General features: G+C 35.0%; 1 protein-coding gene across 1 annotated transcript in view; it reads right to left on the bottom strand.

Moving 5' to 3' along the window:
• Window positions 1-18,056, bottom strand: part of DPP10 (dipeptidyl peptidase like 10) — a 662,859-nt gene that overhangs the window by 37,921 nt on the left and 606,882 nt on the right. Inside the window, exons 20-21 of the mRNA XM_065880921.1 lie at window positions 5,770-5,868; window positions 5,593-5,662 (exon numbers count right to left, since the gene is read on the bottom strand). Coding sequence (XP_065736993.1) covers window positions 5,593-5,662; window positions 5,770-5,868 — 169 coding nt within the window. The remainder of the gene's footprint in view (window positions 1-5,592; window positions 5,663-5,769; window positions 5,869-18,056) is intronic.

Genomic DNA, 18,056 nt, shown 5'->3' on the forward strand with positions numbered 1-18,056 from the left:
GTATGAAAAAAGTAGTGATGTTAACTTGACTGCTGGAGATGAGTAGCTGGATAATTTCGCTCACTATGAATGTACCAATTATACCCTGCTTTTTAACAGAATAACTATACAAAGAGAGCTGGCAAACAGCTTACTTCTATTAAGATGACCAAGTCCTAGGACTCTGATATGAATAACATTGACTAAATGATGAAAATATCTAGATAAAAATGAATAATGCTCTCAAGTTAAAATGGCTTAGTGGGAAACAGGAGTAATAACCATATTCATCTGATTTCTGGCCATTGTCAGTCTCTTCACTCAACACAAATTTGTGGAGCAACTCTGCAAAAACTAGTTGCTGTGAGGAAGACATAAATGAATAAGGCATTTTTTAATACATGGAATACATTACTATATTAAAATAAAGATTTTTCACATTTCTATTTTCTTAAGATGCTGAAATATTCATAAGCCATTCTATAAATTGTTTCTCTAAATACTCACTTCTAGACCGTGGATTTTTCCTTCAGAAACATTGGTGCAAAATCTAGTGGGAGTCACAAATTCCCTAAATAGTATATAAAAACATCCTACCAAATTAGGGTAAAGTGGGAAAAGTAACAATATGATCAATATGATTCAAGATATATGGAAAGACTTTGAACAGAAGGCTGTCACTGTAGGAGGAGGCATAGATTGGAGATTGTTATAGGATATAGATGGGCTGATGAAGAGGGTGAAAGAAAGCTTCAGGAAGATAAGACTTGATGGATGATCAAGAATTCATTAGGGGGGCTTCCCTGGTGGCGCAGTGGTTGAGAGTCCTCCTGCCGATGCAGGGGACACGGGTTCATGCCCCGGTCCGGGAAGATCCCACATGCCGCGGAGCGGCTGGGCCCGTGAGCCATGGCCGCTGAGCCTGCGCGTCCGGAGCCTGTGCTCCGCAACGGGAGAGGCCACAACAGTGAGAGGCCCGCATACAGCAAAAAAAAAAATGAAAAAAAAGAATTCATTAGGATTTCAAGGAAGATGAATTCAGCAAGATGGGACTAAGTCATAAAGGCATGATAAAGGATGTTGCATTCTGGAAATTAATGTAATGTGTTGAACAGTCACTGCCTCTCTGCGTTACACCTTTGCCGAGGGTGGCATGGATAAGTTGAACATGAAAGGGTATGAAATGGGAAGACATGGTGATTCCTTGGTACTGAATGAAACTCAGCTTGATATGCTTGTCTTCAGGAACACAGTGAACAGAGAAAACACCTTTCATCTCTAATAACAGTATATCTGTTTAGATTGTTTCCTATCAGGCTCTAGGCCTTTAGATTTATATTAATTTATCAAATAAGCATCTATAACTGTAGGCTCTCTCTCAAGTAATCTTCAGTCTTGCACTATTAAAAGAATTACAGATTAGTTAGTAAGTTTTCATAAGGTTCCACTATGGGTGCTAGGTATTGCAGAGATAACACAAATCTAAAAAAATGATTACAGATTTCAAGATGCCATTTCAGCCATTAGCACAGCTTCTTGCACATAAAAGCAACATGGGAAATTTGTATTGTACTAAGTTACACATACAGGAGTAGAAAATAGAATAACATAAGAAACAATAATTCAAGGAGATACATGCTGAAATGGATATAGATGGATATAGTATATATAGTATAGACTAGATGCATATAGAATAGGTATGAACATGAATATAGACTACTGGGGTCTTAAGTACTCAATATAACATTAAGGAGAAAGACTGGAGAAAGGACAATAGGAGTAAAAAAAGAAAAAGGTGTCATGACCCCACAGAAGCTACTGTAAGTTGAGGCCACTGAGAAACAGTTGTAGTGGCAATGCTTCTTAGATTTTCTATTACAGGAAAATATTTGTTTGCCATTGATTCACTTGTACTTTCAATATCATGAAATTAGGTTTGAGCTTCAGAAAACTCAGAGAGGTCCTCAAAGGACCATTTCTTCTGAGGTTCCATAATGAAAATTTAGCAGAAAGATGATTCCTGATAGCCAGAGGCTACTTTCTTCAAGGCCAATCTTCCTTCAACTCAGATTGCTGCAGCCAGTCTCCAACTTACGCATTCACTATAGAATTTCCTGGACGCGAACCCATCTCTATAGATGAAGAAGTGACTCACAGCATGTCGGGTACTAGATGCACTGCACAGAATAGCAATAAAGTAGTGACAACAAAATCACTAAATCATCTCTTAGCCTCATTTAAATATTAGTTTATTTACTATTCTTCACTGTCAAATTGTCCATTTAGGGAAAAAAAGACAATTGTTATTATTTTCTTTTTTCGAGTGTGGAGTCCACTTATAACTGAACACAGTACTTAATCTTAAGAAAAAAAATACCCTTAAATTGTAAACCTTCTAAAAAACAGGTAAAAGACACTTTACACTTAAGCCATTCTGACCTATATGGGTTTCCAAGCATAAATATTTTAGGAATGATCGTGTAGCTTAAAGTAATCGATCATTTTATAAATATAGAATCAAAAAAGAAAAAAATCCTGTTTGGCTTTGTAAGTCATATTCTGTGAAACTTCTGAGAATTTACCTCTAAAAATCAAGGAGTTTGGATAAATTAAATTAATATTTAGCATAATCAGCATATAAAAACAAATGAAAACTAATGAATTAATACTTTTATTCTTCTTTTCAACAAAAAAGTGGCAAATTAAACTCTATAGGCCTAACTATATTATTTTATCTGCTTTAGTAATGTCTATTAAATAATTTTATGGATGCTAAAATATATTATTAAATGTTTATATTGATACTTTTAAATATTAAAATGACTACTACTTCTAATAATAACTATGTTTATGGTTACAATTTATTAAACACCAACTGCAAATGTTTATGCTCTTCTAGACACTATGGTGACATGTTTATATATATCAGTCCATGTTTTTGTCTTCAATTTATTTATAAGGAAACTGAAGCTTAGAAAAATTAAGCAACGTACTGGTAAATCTTTGAGCTGATATTTGAACCCAGGCCTACCTGACTCCTAAGCCAGTACTTTTACTCTACTCTCCTGCCTCTAAAAAACACTTGACTATTCCTTTCTAATAAGAGAGTTGAGTCTTGTGTAATTCCTTATATTCTTCTTATGAACTAAAAATCACCCAGACCAAAGCACAAATCTGATGGCCTTCTCTGACTCAAGGCTAGAGAGAGAATTTGAACTCTTGTCTACTTTTTCCCCCAAAGTCTGACACACTCTGGAGCCAGTAGATATGTGAATGGGAAGAACTGTCTACGCATCCAACTGCATATGTAAGTCATGCTTCAAGGAAGGATGCCTTGTAGAGTTCCTTTCCCTGAGAAGCCTCATTTCTCAGTGAATAAAAAGAACAATCCCTTTTCCCAAAAGGAGATATGACTGAGACAGAACACGAGGTTGAGAATTTTTTTTTCAGTTTTTTCTCATTTTAGTGCCTGAGATTATTTCCCCAATAAATCACACATACAGTTCAAATAGGAATTGAATACTCAGTCACAAAACTGAATGAAATAATGCCATGTGCAACAACATGGATGGACCTAAAGATTATCATACTAAATGAAGTCATACAGAGAAAGACAAATATCATACCCTATCACTTATACATGGAATCTTAAAAAATGATAAAAATGAACTTACTTACAAAACAGAAATAGACTCACAGACATAGAAAACAAACTTATGGTTACCAAAGGGGAAATGGGGGAGGACGGATAAATTAGGAGTTTGGGATAAACATATATACACTATGTATAAAATATATATATATATATATATATAATAGATTAAGTATATTTATAATAGATTAACTGAATCACTTTGCTGTATACCTGAAACATTGTAAATCAATTAAAATTTATTATACTTCGATTAAAAAAAAAACACTAAAGACAACTAAGTGAAAGAGAAGATACAGGAGAAGGAGTTAAGATAAGAAAAGAGCAAATAAGAACTTCCTCAGGAAGATACCAAGAAATTTCAGGGCCTCTGGCTATTAGGGACAAAGGAGAAAGGTCCTGGCATAAGAAACAAAGATAGCTCAAGGTATTAGATGTAGGAATAAACACTGGAGTGAGTGAAAATATTAAGTATTGTATTTTCTGTATTATTTGGCTTATTAAAATGAAATGACAAATTGCTTCTATTTATCAAAAGATCTAAATCAATGCAATCTATATAAAAATGAATGAATTATAATCACAATAATTATAAGACTCACATGTGCTAGGCATTTTATATGTTATTTCATTTAATCTAAAAAGCAGCCTTAAAACATAGGCTGGATTATAATGCTCATTTTATATTTGGAAAAGCTGAACCTTACACGAGGTTACGTAACTTGTTCAAGGACGCACTGTTAGTAAATGACAAAACTGGAATTTGAAGCCAGGCAGTTGGATTCCGCAGACTGAATACTTACTGTCCACATTCAATAGTCATAACAAGTAATGTTACTTTCTATTCTACTCTTCCAAAAAGGGTCTGAACAATTGTACACAATTTTAAGCACTGTCATAGCAATATGTTGGCTGGGTTCTTAGTAAGGAAAATAACTAATAACTCTCAGGAATACAATTCTACATCAATATCAAGTTAGTTAACCAATAGATGTTAGAGGCCTCTGTGCCCAGTAGTATATAGTCACAATATAATCTCACAGAAAGTATGAATGAATTCAATTCCAAAGTCAATTCCAAGTTGGAAAAACCTAAGGGTCAGGTTTTTCTGAGGACAGGAGTGGCCTCCTGCTGACCTTAAATCCAGGAAGGAAAACTGGTAAGAGTAATATAAATATAACAAATTGTTTCAACAGTGGAAATAAATGTTTCCTCAATGCTGCATCAAGAACTAATAGAAAACATAAGGCTTACCTGTGAAAACATGGATATACTTTAAAAACATCATGCTAAGTGAAACAACCAGTCACAGAAGGGCAAATATTGCATGATTCCACTTACATGAGGCATCTAAAATAGTCAGATTCATAGAAGCAGAGAGTAGAATGGTGGTTGCCAGGGGCTGGAGGGAGGAGGGATGGGGAGTTGCTTTTCAAAGGGTATTAAGTTTCAGTCATGCAAGATGAATAAGTTCTAGAGATCTGCTAGACAGCACTGTGCGTGTAGTTAACAACACTGTATTGTATTCCTAAAATTTTGTCCAGTGGGTAGATCTCATGTTAAGTGCTCTCACCACAATTAAAAAAAAAATGGCTTTTACAAATCTAGTATAACTTTGATATGACAAATATATCACAAAGAAAGAAAGAAAGAAAACAAAGGGAGCATAGTGCTTGAGTAATTGCTAAGCAGACATCCATAAACCAAACTATATGTGTCATTATTCCCAGGAGTAACATTGAGTGCAATTTGGGATGCAAGAAGCACAAGCAATTACACACCCTTCCATATTATTTAGTGGTGGTGTCCTTGAGGAACTCATACAACTGACAGCTGTCCCAGTTATCTACACATATAGGACTTCTTCTGTTGTTTTTTAATCAGAATACTGCCATGTGAGACATAAGAAAAATTCTAAACTCTTTAGGTTCCTTTATTTCAAAAACAAATAAGATACTTACATTATTAACAGAAGAGCATACTGGTTTCGGTCCGTAAAATCTTTGGGAAAGGACAACTGTAAAGGAAGTTCTTTTAAAGAAAGAGCAAAATATTAAAGATGGAGAGTCATTTATATGTAAAACTATAAGGTGCAGAGAAAGTTTTTTTTTTGAATAACAGCATGCACAAAACTTTACCATAGTCATCAATATGAAGCGTTTTAATTTCTGACTTTACTCTCTTCTTCTTCAGGATAGCTTCCTTCAGCATAGAATTGCTTTCCAATATAAAATATTCTGTAAGTCAAAAAGGATAGTGTAAATAATCTCTATGTGTTGATTAAGAAACAGTGTAACACAAATAATTATCCATCATTACCATTTGACAGGCACTGTGCTAGTCACCGATTACTCTCTCATAAATTCTCTTCTGGATTATTACAAGTTTTCTAACTGAGCTTCTTTATTCCAGTGAAATTGTCTCCAGTTGCCCCTTATACTTGGAATTAGCATTTACGTTTTCAAAATGTAAATCTGATCATGTTAATGTTATGCTTAAGAATATATTTTAAATAATACAAAATTATGTAGCACCCAATGATTTAAAATTCACAATGCCTGAATTCTAATACAAAGTTACCAAGCATGCAAAAAATCAGGAAAATATCACCCATGATGAGTACAAATTTTATTCAATAGAAAGAACCCAGAAATGACACAGATGCATATAATAGATAATGACTTTAAAACAGAGATTATAATTACATTCCATGTGTTAAGTTTTAAAAAAGCCTGAGGATATTAAGGAGAAAGATGAAAGACATTTTAAAAACAAACAAGTTAAAATTCTAAAAATAAGAACTGAAAAATTTGAGATACATGAACACTATAAAATCTAAGATGAAAAAATACTGGATAGGATTAACAACATATTAGATACTGCAGAAGAAAAGATTAATGAATTCAACAATATAGCAATAGAAAATATTAAAATGGTTTTTTTCATAAAAACCAAAAAAAAAAAGAGAGAGAAAATTGGCAAAACATGAAGGGAGAGAAACATCAGTAACTTGCTGGAATTTTGACTGCTATATTAAAAATATAGATTTATTGGGGATTTTTATATACTAAAAATAGTGAACTTTCTAATCCATAAATATGTATGCATGTATATATCCATTTGAGTCTTTAATTTCTTCCAGAAATGTTTGCTTTCATTTTAGCAGACTGACACATTTCTATTAGATGTATATAGTATATAGTATACTATAGTATATAGTACATAGTTTCAGATGTTACTTTAAGTCGTTATTTTTAACTATTTTAAAATTTTGCCTTGCCTTATAGTATATAAAATAGTTGAGTTTTATATATTAACCTATACTTGTAATAACCCTGATAAATTCACTCATTATTTCTAATAGTATTATGAGTGTGTGTGGATTCCATTTTTTTTGTTTGTTTATTTGGTTCTGTTTTATTTATATCTTCTGCAAATAAAGGCAATTTTTTTTACCTATATTTCTTTTTCTTGCCTCATTTCACTAAGTCCTCTAATACAATGTTGCAAAGAGGTGGTGAGAGCAGACATTTTTACTTTTTCCCAGTTTTGGGGGAAATGCATTGTCTTCAACATTAAGTATGATGTCAGTTGTAGTATTTTTGTACATACCATTCATCAAGTTAAATCATTTATTTTTCTTCTGGCCCAGTTATTATTACTACTTTATTATTATTGTTGTTTTTCATTTTTAATCAAATATTTTTTCTAAATCCTTTGAGTTGTTGACAATATAACATTGTAAGTTGCATTGAATAATTATTGAATATCATAGCAATCATGGATTCCTCAGGTAAACCCCATATAGTCATAATATATTACCCTTTTATAAATTGCTGGATTTTTCTTGCTACTATTTAGTTAAGGAATTTTGCACCGATATTCATGTGAAAAATTGATTTTTTTTGTCCTTGTTATGTCTATGTTGAATTTGGAATCTGGTTGATGCTGGCCTTATATTTTCTGAGAGTATATGTGAACTTGGTATTAATATAGTAAATGTTGAACAGAATGTACCAGTGAAGCTACTGGAACTGGAATTTACTTTGTGGGAAGAGTATTAACTGTGAATTAAAACTTTTAGTAGATAATGGGATATTTATATATTGTATATCTTCCTGTTTGAATGTTTAGCAACTTTTCTTTTAAGAAATTTACCCATTTTATCTAAGATGTCAAATTTACTGCCCTAAAATTACTTATAATATTCCATTACTGGCATTACAATGTTTGTAGAACCTGTTATTAACATCATCTATTTCATTAATGAAAATGACAGTGTACTTTTTCTTTTAAGGCTCTATCTAGAACTTTATCAATTTTATTTATGTTTTCTAAGAAAATAATTTTGGTTTTTAATATGCTTTTCTCTACTGCCAGTCCATTTTCTATATCATTTATCTCTATTCTTATCTTTATAATTGCCTTCCTTCAATTTATTTTGGATTAATTTGCTCTTTTTTTTCTAAATCTAAAGATTTCCTTTTTTATAAAGAATTTAGAGACATAAACTTATTTCTAATCACAATGTTAGGTATCCCTAAATTTAGATTAGTTGTGTTTTCATTTTCATTTGGCTCAAAATATTTTCCAATTATTTTCCTAAATTCTTCTTTGATCTTTGTGTTATTTAAACATCCATGTCTGATGGCAACACCTTCTTGTTTCTTTTTTCTTGATTCTTTATTTTGGATTTACTTTTGAAGGATATTTTCTAAGTTTGTTATTCTATGTTGATAGTTTTGTATTGTTTTGCTTCCCATCAGTATTCTAAAGATTTTTCTCCATTGCTTTTTTCTGATGAGAAGCCTGCAGTCACTCTTGGCTCTCTTACTATGTATGTAATATATGGAAGTAAATGTCTTTTTATTTTTGTATCCTGCTTGAGGGTTGTTGAGCAACTTTATATTTTTCATCAGATTTGGATTTGGCCATTATTTCATCAAATATTTTTTCCATTTCAACTTTAATTTAAAATATTATAGATATGGATATTGACCTAAACTATCTTAGGGTCTGTTCATTTCTTTCATTAGCTTTCTCTGCATCTGGAAGTGTCTATAGATAATGTTTCAAGTTCACTAATATTTCTTCTGCAGTGTCTAATTTGCTTTTAGTATTTTTCAGAGAAGTTTTAATTTCACATATTTTAAGTTCTTAAAATATATTCTATTTATCACTACATTCATTTTTTCTTGATATATTTTAGCATATTTATAATAGCCAATTTATTGTATTTGTCAGTGGATTCCATCATTTCCATCATATCTGAATCTGTCTCAATTCACTGGCTTTCTTTTCCTAGTTATGAGTCATATTTTCTAGCTTCTATATGTAGCCAGTAATGTTTTATTGGATTCTAACCACTGTGATGTCTACATTGTTGAGTTCTGGACATCGTTCTGTCCTTTTATTAATTGTTGGACTGTGTTATAGCAGACGTTTAAGCTATTTGCAGGTCAGCTTTTTTTTTTTTTTTTTGCGCTACGCGTGCCTCTCACTGTTGTGGCCTCTCCCGTTGCGGAGCACAGGCTCCGGACGCACAGGCTCAGCGGCCATGGCTCACGGGCCCAGCCGCTCCATGGCATGTGGGATATTCCCGGACAGGGGCACGAACCCGCGTCCCCTGCATCAGCAGGCGGACTCTCAACCACTGCGCCACCAGCGAAGCCCCAGCTTAATTATTTGAAAGCTTTAAAAAATATTTTATTTAGTTTGAGTGTGAATGATCTTTGCTCTATGACTTGTTAAGCTCTAATACTAAGGCATGACTCTTCTGGGATCTCTTCTAAACATTCCAGTGTTCTGACTGTTTGGAACTTTAATATATTCCAGCACTGTGTGAGCTCTGGCTTTTCCCAGGCTCAGAGTATCTTCCTATGTATGCTCAACTAGGTATTTTCAGCAACACATGCAAGATGATCCCTTGTAACCCTATGCAGATTCCTGGTGTCCTCTCTCTCTGTCTCTTCTTGTGCTCCAGTGTTGTCCACTTTCCCAACATTCCAGAATCTTCAACCCTTCTGAATGCCAATTTCTGTCTCAACTGTGACTCTGAGATACCCTTATACACTTATTTAATTGTTCCTCTTTACCCTAGAATTCAAAAAATAATTCTAGCCAGAGAGCCAGGACAATTACAACATTCACGTTTTTCCCCTTCTTTCAGGGATCAGAGGCCTATCGTGACTCTTGTCCCATGCTTGAAAAGTGTTGTTTCATGTATTTTATCCAGTTATTTTTGAAAAAAAAAATTCTTTAAATTTCTGTTTCACTTTTCTTTTCTTTCTTTTTGCCAAGAGGCCATGTCTACTTTCAGGTACTCCATGGCCAGAATAAGAATATTATTTTAATTGTCAATGGTTTATCATTGACACTTTATTGTTAATTACAAACTCCTTAGGATGAAACATAAGGCTTTTATGATCTGGCTCCAGCCTGCCCTATAGCCTATACCTTTGATTTATCTTAAATGTTTTGTTCCAGCCACATTGAAAAACTTTTATCTTGCAAGTGTAAATAGTTTCATTCCTGGGCTTCCCTGGTGGCGCAGTGGTTGACAGTCCGCCTGCCAATGCAGGGGACGCGGGTTCGTGCCCCGGTCCAGGAAGATCCCACATGCCGCGGAGCGGCTGGGCCCATGAGCCATGGCCGCTGAGCCTGCGCATCCGGAGCCTGTGCTCCGCAGCAGGAGAGGCTACAGCAGTGAGAGGCCCGCATACCGCAAAAAAAAAAAAAAAATAGTTTCATTCCTCATGATTGTGTATTCACATTCTTTCTTCCAGAAATGCTTTCCACTGACTTCCTCTTTATTTGAACTGTGTCCACTTCTACCAGAAAAATTATCACATTCTATTATAACCATTAAATTTTCTGATTCTTGCTTTGGACTGTGAATCTGTGTGATTTCAGGCACACCAAACCACCTCTCTTATAAATAAGTGCTGTCCTCTATAATACAAATTTGGGAAATTAGATGTTCTCACAGATTTCTTCTATCTCCCTGATACAAGAAATTTCAGATTATTTAAATAATAGCATATTTTCAAAGAATCTATACCAAATATTCAATTATAAAATTTAAAATGTGAATAATTCAACTTTGTACACTTTCATTAAGGATTCAGCATTTATAATGTAAGACTTGTCATAAAAATGCACTTAATGAACTTAATTGTGGGTAAAAGCATTCTTTTTGTATTTAGAAACCAATATCACCTGATATTTGTTAATGACATAGGCAGCAATTTTTAGAGACTAAAGCCCATTAAACTTTTACCTTTATACCTTACTAGAGAGTATCTTGTTGGATAAATATTTTTATAAGTGGACAATAATTTATTGTATTACAGTGACTAGCTAACTAAATAAATGAATGAATAAATACAGCTAGAGGCAGTGATATGAGAGTGATATACTAATAATTTCTAATGGCTTCTCTTTATTATCAAAAAGGAATGGGAAAAATAAATTACATGAGATAAGAGGTAGTTGAAATTTTTTTACTTCTAAATCAAAGGTATTCATTTGCTCATGGTAAAAAAAAAAAATCAACCCATGGTCACAGAGAAATAAAATTATATTTAAGGAAAAAAAAATACAGAAGAAAATACACCATTTTCAAAAGCATACAGAGTTTTTTCATGATAAATTCAGAAAATATGTTTCAATCATAGTTTTTTGTGAAACATTATGAAGACAAGGTAGTATTAAGATATGATTTTAATTGTGCAATTGAAGAGGAAAAGAGGATTAAAATGAGAACAGAAAATTAGGAAGAAGGAAGTAAGGGAGAGATGAGAAAATATTAGAGAGGAAGTATAAGGAGAGATGAGAAGGAGATGCAATGAAGAGAAAGGAAGAAAGAGAAGAGATGAAAACTGAATTAAAGCAAAAGAAATCATATACACATAAGGAAAAAGAAAATATAAAAAGAGGAAAAGGAAAGATACCAATGAGACAAAAGATTTTGAAATACTAAGCAAAATTTTACATATATATATCATTTCCTAGTCACTGAACATTTATTTTTATTTAATTTTATTTATTTTTTTATACAGCAGGTTCTTATTAGTCATATATTTTATACACATCAGTATATACACGTCAGTCCCAATTTCCCAATTCATCACACCACCACCCCGAACCCCGGCCGCTTGCCCCCCTTGGTGTCCATACGTTTTTTTTCTACTTCTGTGTCTCAATTTCTGCTCTGCAAACCGGTTCATCTGTATAAATTTCTAGGTTCCACATATATGCGTTAATATACGATATTTGTTTTTCTCTTTCTGACTTACTTCACTCTGTATGAAAGTCTCTAGATGCATCCACATCTCCACAAATGACCCAATTTTGTTCCTTTTTATGGCTCAGTAATATTCCATTGTATATATGTACCAAATCTTTATCCATTCAACTATCGATGTACATTTAGGTGGCTTCCATGACCTGGCTATTGTAAATAGGGCTGCAATGAATATTGGGGTGCATGTGTCTTTTTGAATTATGGTTTCCTCTGGGTATATGCCCAGTAGTGGGATTGCTGGGTTGTATGGTAGTTCTATTTTTAGTTTTTTAAGGAACCTCCATACTGTTCTCCATAGTGGCTGTATCAATTTACATTCCCACCAAGAGTGCAAGAGGGTTCCCTTTTCTCCACACCCTCTCCAGCATTTGTTGTTTGTAGATTTTCTGATGATACCCATTCTAACCGGTGTGAGGTGATACATCATTGTAGTTTTGATTTGCATTTCTCTAACAATGATGATGTTGAGCAGCTTTTCATGTGTCTGTTGGCCAGCTGTATGTCTTCTTTGGAGAAATGTCTATTTAGGTCTTCTACCCTTTTTGGGTTGGGTTGACTGTTTCTTTAATACTGAGCTGCATGAGCTGTTTATATATTTTGGAGATTAATCCTTTATTCATTGATTCATTTGCAAATATTTTTTCCCATACTGAGGGCTGTCTTTTCATCTTGTTTATGGTTTCCTTTGCTGTGCAAAAGCTTTTAAGTTTCATTAGGTCCCATTTATTTATTTTTGTTTTTATTTCCATTACTCTAGGAGATGGATCAAAAAAGATCTTGCTGTGATTTATGTCAGAGTGTTCTTCCTATGTTTTCCTCTTAGAGTTTTACAGTGTCCGGTCTTATAAATTTAGGTCTCTAATACATTTTGAGTTTACTTTTGTGTATGGTGTTAGGGAGTGTTCTATTTTATTCTTTTACATGTAGCTGTCCAGTTTTCCCAGCGCCACTTGTTGAAGAAACTGTCTCTTCTCCATTGTATATCGTTGCCTCCTTTGTCATAGATTAGTTGACCATAGGTGCGTGGGTTTATCTCTGGGCCTTCTTTCCTGTTCCACTGATCTATATTTCTGTTTTTGTGCCAGTACCATATTGTCTTGATTATTGTAGCTTTGTAGTACAGTCTGAATTCAGGGAGTCTGATTCCTACAGCTCTGTTTTTTTCCCTCAAGACTGCTTTGGCTATTCGGGGTCTTTTGTGTCTCCATACAAATTTTAAGATTTTCTGTTCTAGTTCTGTAAAAAATGCCATCGGTAATTTGATAGGGATTGCACTGAACCTGTAGATTGCTTTAGGTAGTATAGTCATTTCCACAGTATTGATTCTCCCAATCCAAGAACATGGTATATCTATCCATCTGTTGGTATCATCTTTCGTTCATCAGTGTCTTAGCTTTCTGATTACAGGTCTTTTGTCTCCCTAGGTAGGTTTATTCCTAGGTATTTTATTCTTTTTGTTGCAATGGTAAATGGGAGTGTTTCCTTAATTTCTCTTTCAGATTTTTCATCATTAGTGTATAGGAATGCAAGAGATTTCTGTGCATTAATTTTGTATCCTGCTACTTTACCAAATTAATTGATTAGCTCTAGCAGTTTTCTGGTGGCATCTTTAGGATTCTCCATGTATAGTATCACGTCATCTGCAAACACTGACAATTTTACTGCTTCTTTTCCAATTTGTATTCCTTTTATTTCTTTTTCTTCTCTGACTGCCGTGGGTAGGACTTCCAAAACTATGTTGAATAATGGTGGTGAGATTGCACATCCTTGTCTTGTTCCTGGTCTTAGAGGAAATGCTTTCAGTTTTTCACCATTGAGAATGATGTTTGCTGTGGGTTTGTCATATATGGCCTTTATTATGTTGAGGTAAGTTCCCTCTATGCCTACTTTCTGGAGAGTTTTTATCATAAATGAGTGTTGAATTTTGTCAAAAGCCTTTTCTGCATCTATTAAGATGGTCATATGGTTTTTATTCTTCAATTTGTTAATATGGTGTATCACACTGATTGATTTGCATATATTGAAGAATCCTTGCATCCCTTTGATAAATCCCACTTGAACATGGTGTATGATCCTTTTAATGTGTTGTTGGATTCTGTTTGCTAGTATATTGTTGAGGATTTTTGCATCTATATTCATCAGTGATATTGGTCTGTAATTTTCTTTTTTTGTAGTATCTTTGTCTGGTTTTGGTATCGGGGTGATGGTGGCCTCACAGAATGAGATTGTGAGTGCTCCATCCTCTGCAATTTTTTGGAAAAGTTTGAGAAGGGTGGATGTTAGCTCTTCTCTAAATGTTTGATAGAATTCAACTGTGAAGCCATCTGGTCCTGGACTTTTGTGTGTGGGAAGATTTTTAATCACAGTTTCAATTTCATTACTTGTGATTTGTCTGTTCATATTTTCTATTTCCTACTGGGTCAGTCTTGGAAGGGTATATCTTTCTAAGAATTCGTCCATTTCATTGGCATAGAGTTGCTTGTAGTAGTCCCCTAGGATCCTTTGTATTTCTGTGGTGTCTGTTGTAACTTCTCCTTTTTCATTTCTAATTTTATTGATTTAAGTCCTCTCCCTCTTTTTCTTGATGAGTCTGGCTAATGGTTTATCAATTTAGATTTTTTTCTCAAAGAACCAGCTTTTAGTTCTATTGATCTTTGCTATTGTTTTCTTTGTTTCTATTTCATTCATTTCTTCTCTGTTCTTTATGATTTCTTTCCTTCTGCTAACTTTGGGTTTTGTTTTTTCTTCTTTCTCTAGTTCCTTTAGGTGTAACGTTAGATTGTTTAATTGAGATTTTTCCTGTTTCTTGAGGTAGGCTTGTATAGCTATAAATTTCCGCCTTAGAACTGCTTTTGCTGCATCCCATAGGTTTTGGATCATCGTGTTTTCACTGTCAGTTGTCTCTAGTTATTTTCTGATTTCCTCTTTGATTTCTTCAAAGATCTCTTGGTTAGTTAGTAACTTATTGTTTAGCCTCCATGTGGTTTTTTTTTTTATGTTTTTTTCCCTGTAATTGATTTCTAACCTCATAGCGTTGTGGTCAGAAAAGATGCTTGATATGATTTCAATTTTTTTAATTAATTGAGGCTTGATTTGTGGCCCAAGATATGATCTATCCTGGAGAATGTTCCATGCACACTTGAGAGAAAGTAAAATCTGCTGTTTTTGGATGGAATGTCCTAGAAATATCAACTAAATCTATGTGGTCTATTGTGTCATTTAAAGCTTGTGTTTCCTTATTAATTTTCTGTTTGGATGACCTGTCCATTGGTGTAAGTGAGGTGTTAAAATCCCCCACTATTGTGTTACTGTTGATTTCCTCTTTTAGAGCTGTTAGCCGTTGCCTTATGTATTGAGGTGCTCCTATGTTGGGTGTGTGTATATATATATATATATTTTTTTTTTTTTTTTTTTTTTGCTGTGGTACGCAGGCCTCTCACTGTTGTGGCCTCTCCCATTGCGGAGCACAGGCTCCGGACACACAGGCTCAGCGGCCATGGCTTGTGGGCCCAGCCTCTCTGCGGCATGTGGGATCTTCCCGGACCGGGGCATGAACCTGTGTCCCTTGCATCTGCAGGCGGACTCTCAACCACTGCACCACCAGGGAAGCCCGGGTGCATATATATTTATAATTGTTATATCTTCTTCTTGGATTGATCCCTTGATCATTATGTAGTGTCCTTCTTTGTCTCTTTTAACATTCTTTATTTTAAAGTCTATTTTATCTGATATGAGTATTGCTACTCCAGCTTTCTTTTGATTTCAATTTGCATGGAATATCTTTTTCTATCCCCTCAGTTTCAGTCTGTATGTGTCCCTAGGTCTGAAGTTGGTCTCTTGTAGACAGCATATATATGGGTCTTGTTTCTGTATCCATTCAGCAAGCCTGTGTCTTTTGGTTGGAGCATTTAATCCGTTCAGGTTTAAGGTAATTATCGATATGTATGTTCCTATGACCATTTTCTTAATTGCTTTGGGTTTGTTTTTGTAGGTCCTTTTCTTCTCTTGTGTTTCCACTTAGAGAAGTTCCTTTAGCATTTGTTGTAGAGTTGGTTTGGTGGTGCTGAATTCTCTTAGCTTTTGCTTGTCTGTAAAGCTTTTGATTTCTCCATCGAATCTGGATGAGGTCCTCGCTCTGTAGAGTAATCTTGGTTGTAGTTTCTTTCCTTTCCTCACTTTAAGTATATCATGCCACTCCCTTCTGGCTTGTAGAGTTTCTGCTGAGAAATCAGCTGTTAACCTTATCAGAGTTCCTTTGTATTTTATTTGTCATTTTTCCCTTGCTGCTTTCAATAATTTTTCTTTGTTTTTAAGTTTTGCCAATTTGATTACAGTGTGTCTCAGTGTGTTTCTCCTTGGATTTATCCTGTATGGGACTCTTTACACTTCCTGGACTTGGGTGGCTATTTCCTCTTCCATTTTAGGGAAGTTTTTGACTATAATCTCTTCAAATATTTTCTTGGGTCCTTTCTCTCTCTCTTCTCCTTCTGGGACCCCTATAACGTGAATGTTGTTGTGTTCAATGTTGTCCCAGAGGTCTCTTAGGCTGTCTTCATTTCTTTTCATTCTTTTTTCTTTATTCTGTTCCATGGCAGTGAATTCCACCATTCTGTCTTCCAGGTTACTTATGTGTTCTTCTGCCTCAGTTATTCTTCTATTGATTCCTTCTAGTGTAGTTTTCATTTCAGTTATTGTATTATTCATCTCTGTTTTTTTGTTCTTTAATTCTTCTAGGTGTTTGTTAAACATTTCTTGCATCTTCTAGATCTTTGCCTCCATTCTTTTTCCAAGGTCCTGGATCATCTTCACTATCATTATTCTGAATTTTTTGTCTGGAAGATTGCCTGTCTCCATTTCATTTAGTTGTTTTTCTGGGGTTTTATCTTGTTCCTTCATCTGGTACATAGCCCTCTGACTTTCCATCTTGTCTATCTTTCTGTGAATGTGGTTTTTGTTCCACAGGCTGCAGGACTGTAATTCTTCTTGATTCTGCTGTCTGCCCTCTGGTGGATGAAGCCATCTATGAGGCTTGTGCAAGTTTCCTGATGGCAGAGACTGGTGGTGGGTAGAGCTGGCTGTTGCTCTGGTGGGCAGAGCTCAGTAAAACTTTAATCCACTTTTCTGCTGATGGGTGGGGCTGGGTTCCCTCCCTGTTGGTTGTTTGGCCTGAGGGGACCCAACACTGGAGCCTAGCTGGGCTCTTTGGTGGAGCTAATGGTGGACTCCCAGAGGGCTCACGCCAAGGAGTACTTCTCAGAACTTCTGCTGCCAGTGTCTTTGTCCTCGCAGTGAGGCACAGCCACCCCCTGCCTCTTCTAGAGACCCTCCAACACTAGCAGGCAGGTCTGGTTCAGTCTCCTATGGGGCCACTGCTCTTTCCCCTGGGTACCGATGCACACACTACTTTGTGTGTGCCCTCTGAGAGTGGAGTCTCTGTTTCCCCCAGTCCTGTCGAAGTTCTGCAATCAAATCCTGCTAGCCTTCAAAGTCTGATTCTCTAGGAATTCCTCCTCTCGTTGCCGGACCCCCAGGTTGGGAAGCCTGACGTGGGGCTCAGAACCTTCACTACAGTAGGTGGACTTCTGTCATGTAAGTGTTCTCCAGTTCCTGAGTCACCCACCCAGCAGTTATGGGATTTGATTTTATTGTGATTGTGCCCCTCCTACCATCTCACTGAGGCTTCTCCTTTGTATTTGCATGTGGGGTATCTTTTTTAGTGAGTTCCAGTGTCTTCCTGTCAATGATTGTTCAGCAGTTAGTTGTGATTCTGGTGTTTTCGAAAGAGGGAGTGAGAGCACGTCCTTCTACTCCGCCATCTTGAACCAATCTCGTCACTGAACATTTTAATGAAGGGTTTCTTTTTCATTATACAGGTAATATATGTTCATTGTAGAACATTAGGAAAATACTTAAGAAAAAAGAACAAAAAATCATCTGAAAGGCTGCCAGGCAAATACAAAACTTTTACTGTTTTCAAATATTGTCTTCTGGAATTTTAATATGCATTTTCAAATAATTTTGTTTAAGTGGCATAAATATTTGAACTCCTTAAACACTTAGAACTATAGCTTAAACAGTTTTAAAGAATTGACTTTTAAAAATGTATTTTTATTTTTAATC

This window comes from Phocoena phocoena, chromosome 7 (genome assembly GCF_963924675.1).
Source record: "Phocoena phocoena chromosome 7, mPhoPho1.1, whole genome shotgun sequence".
NCBI classification, from domain to species: Eukaryota; Metazoa; Chordata; class Mammalia; order Artiodactyla; family Phocoenidae; genus Phocoena; species Phocoena phocoena.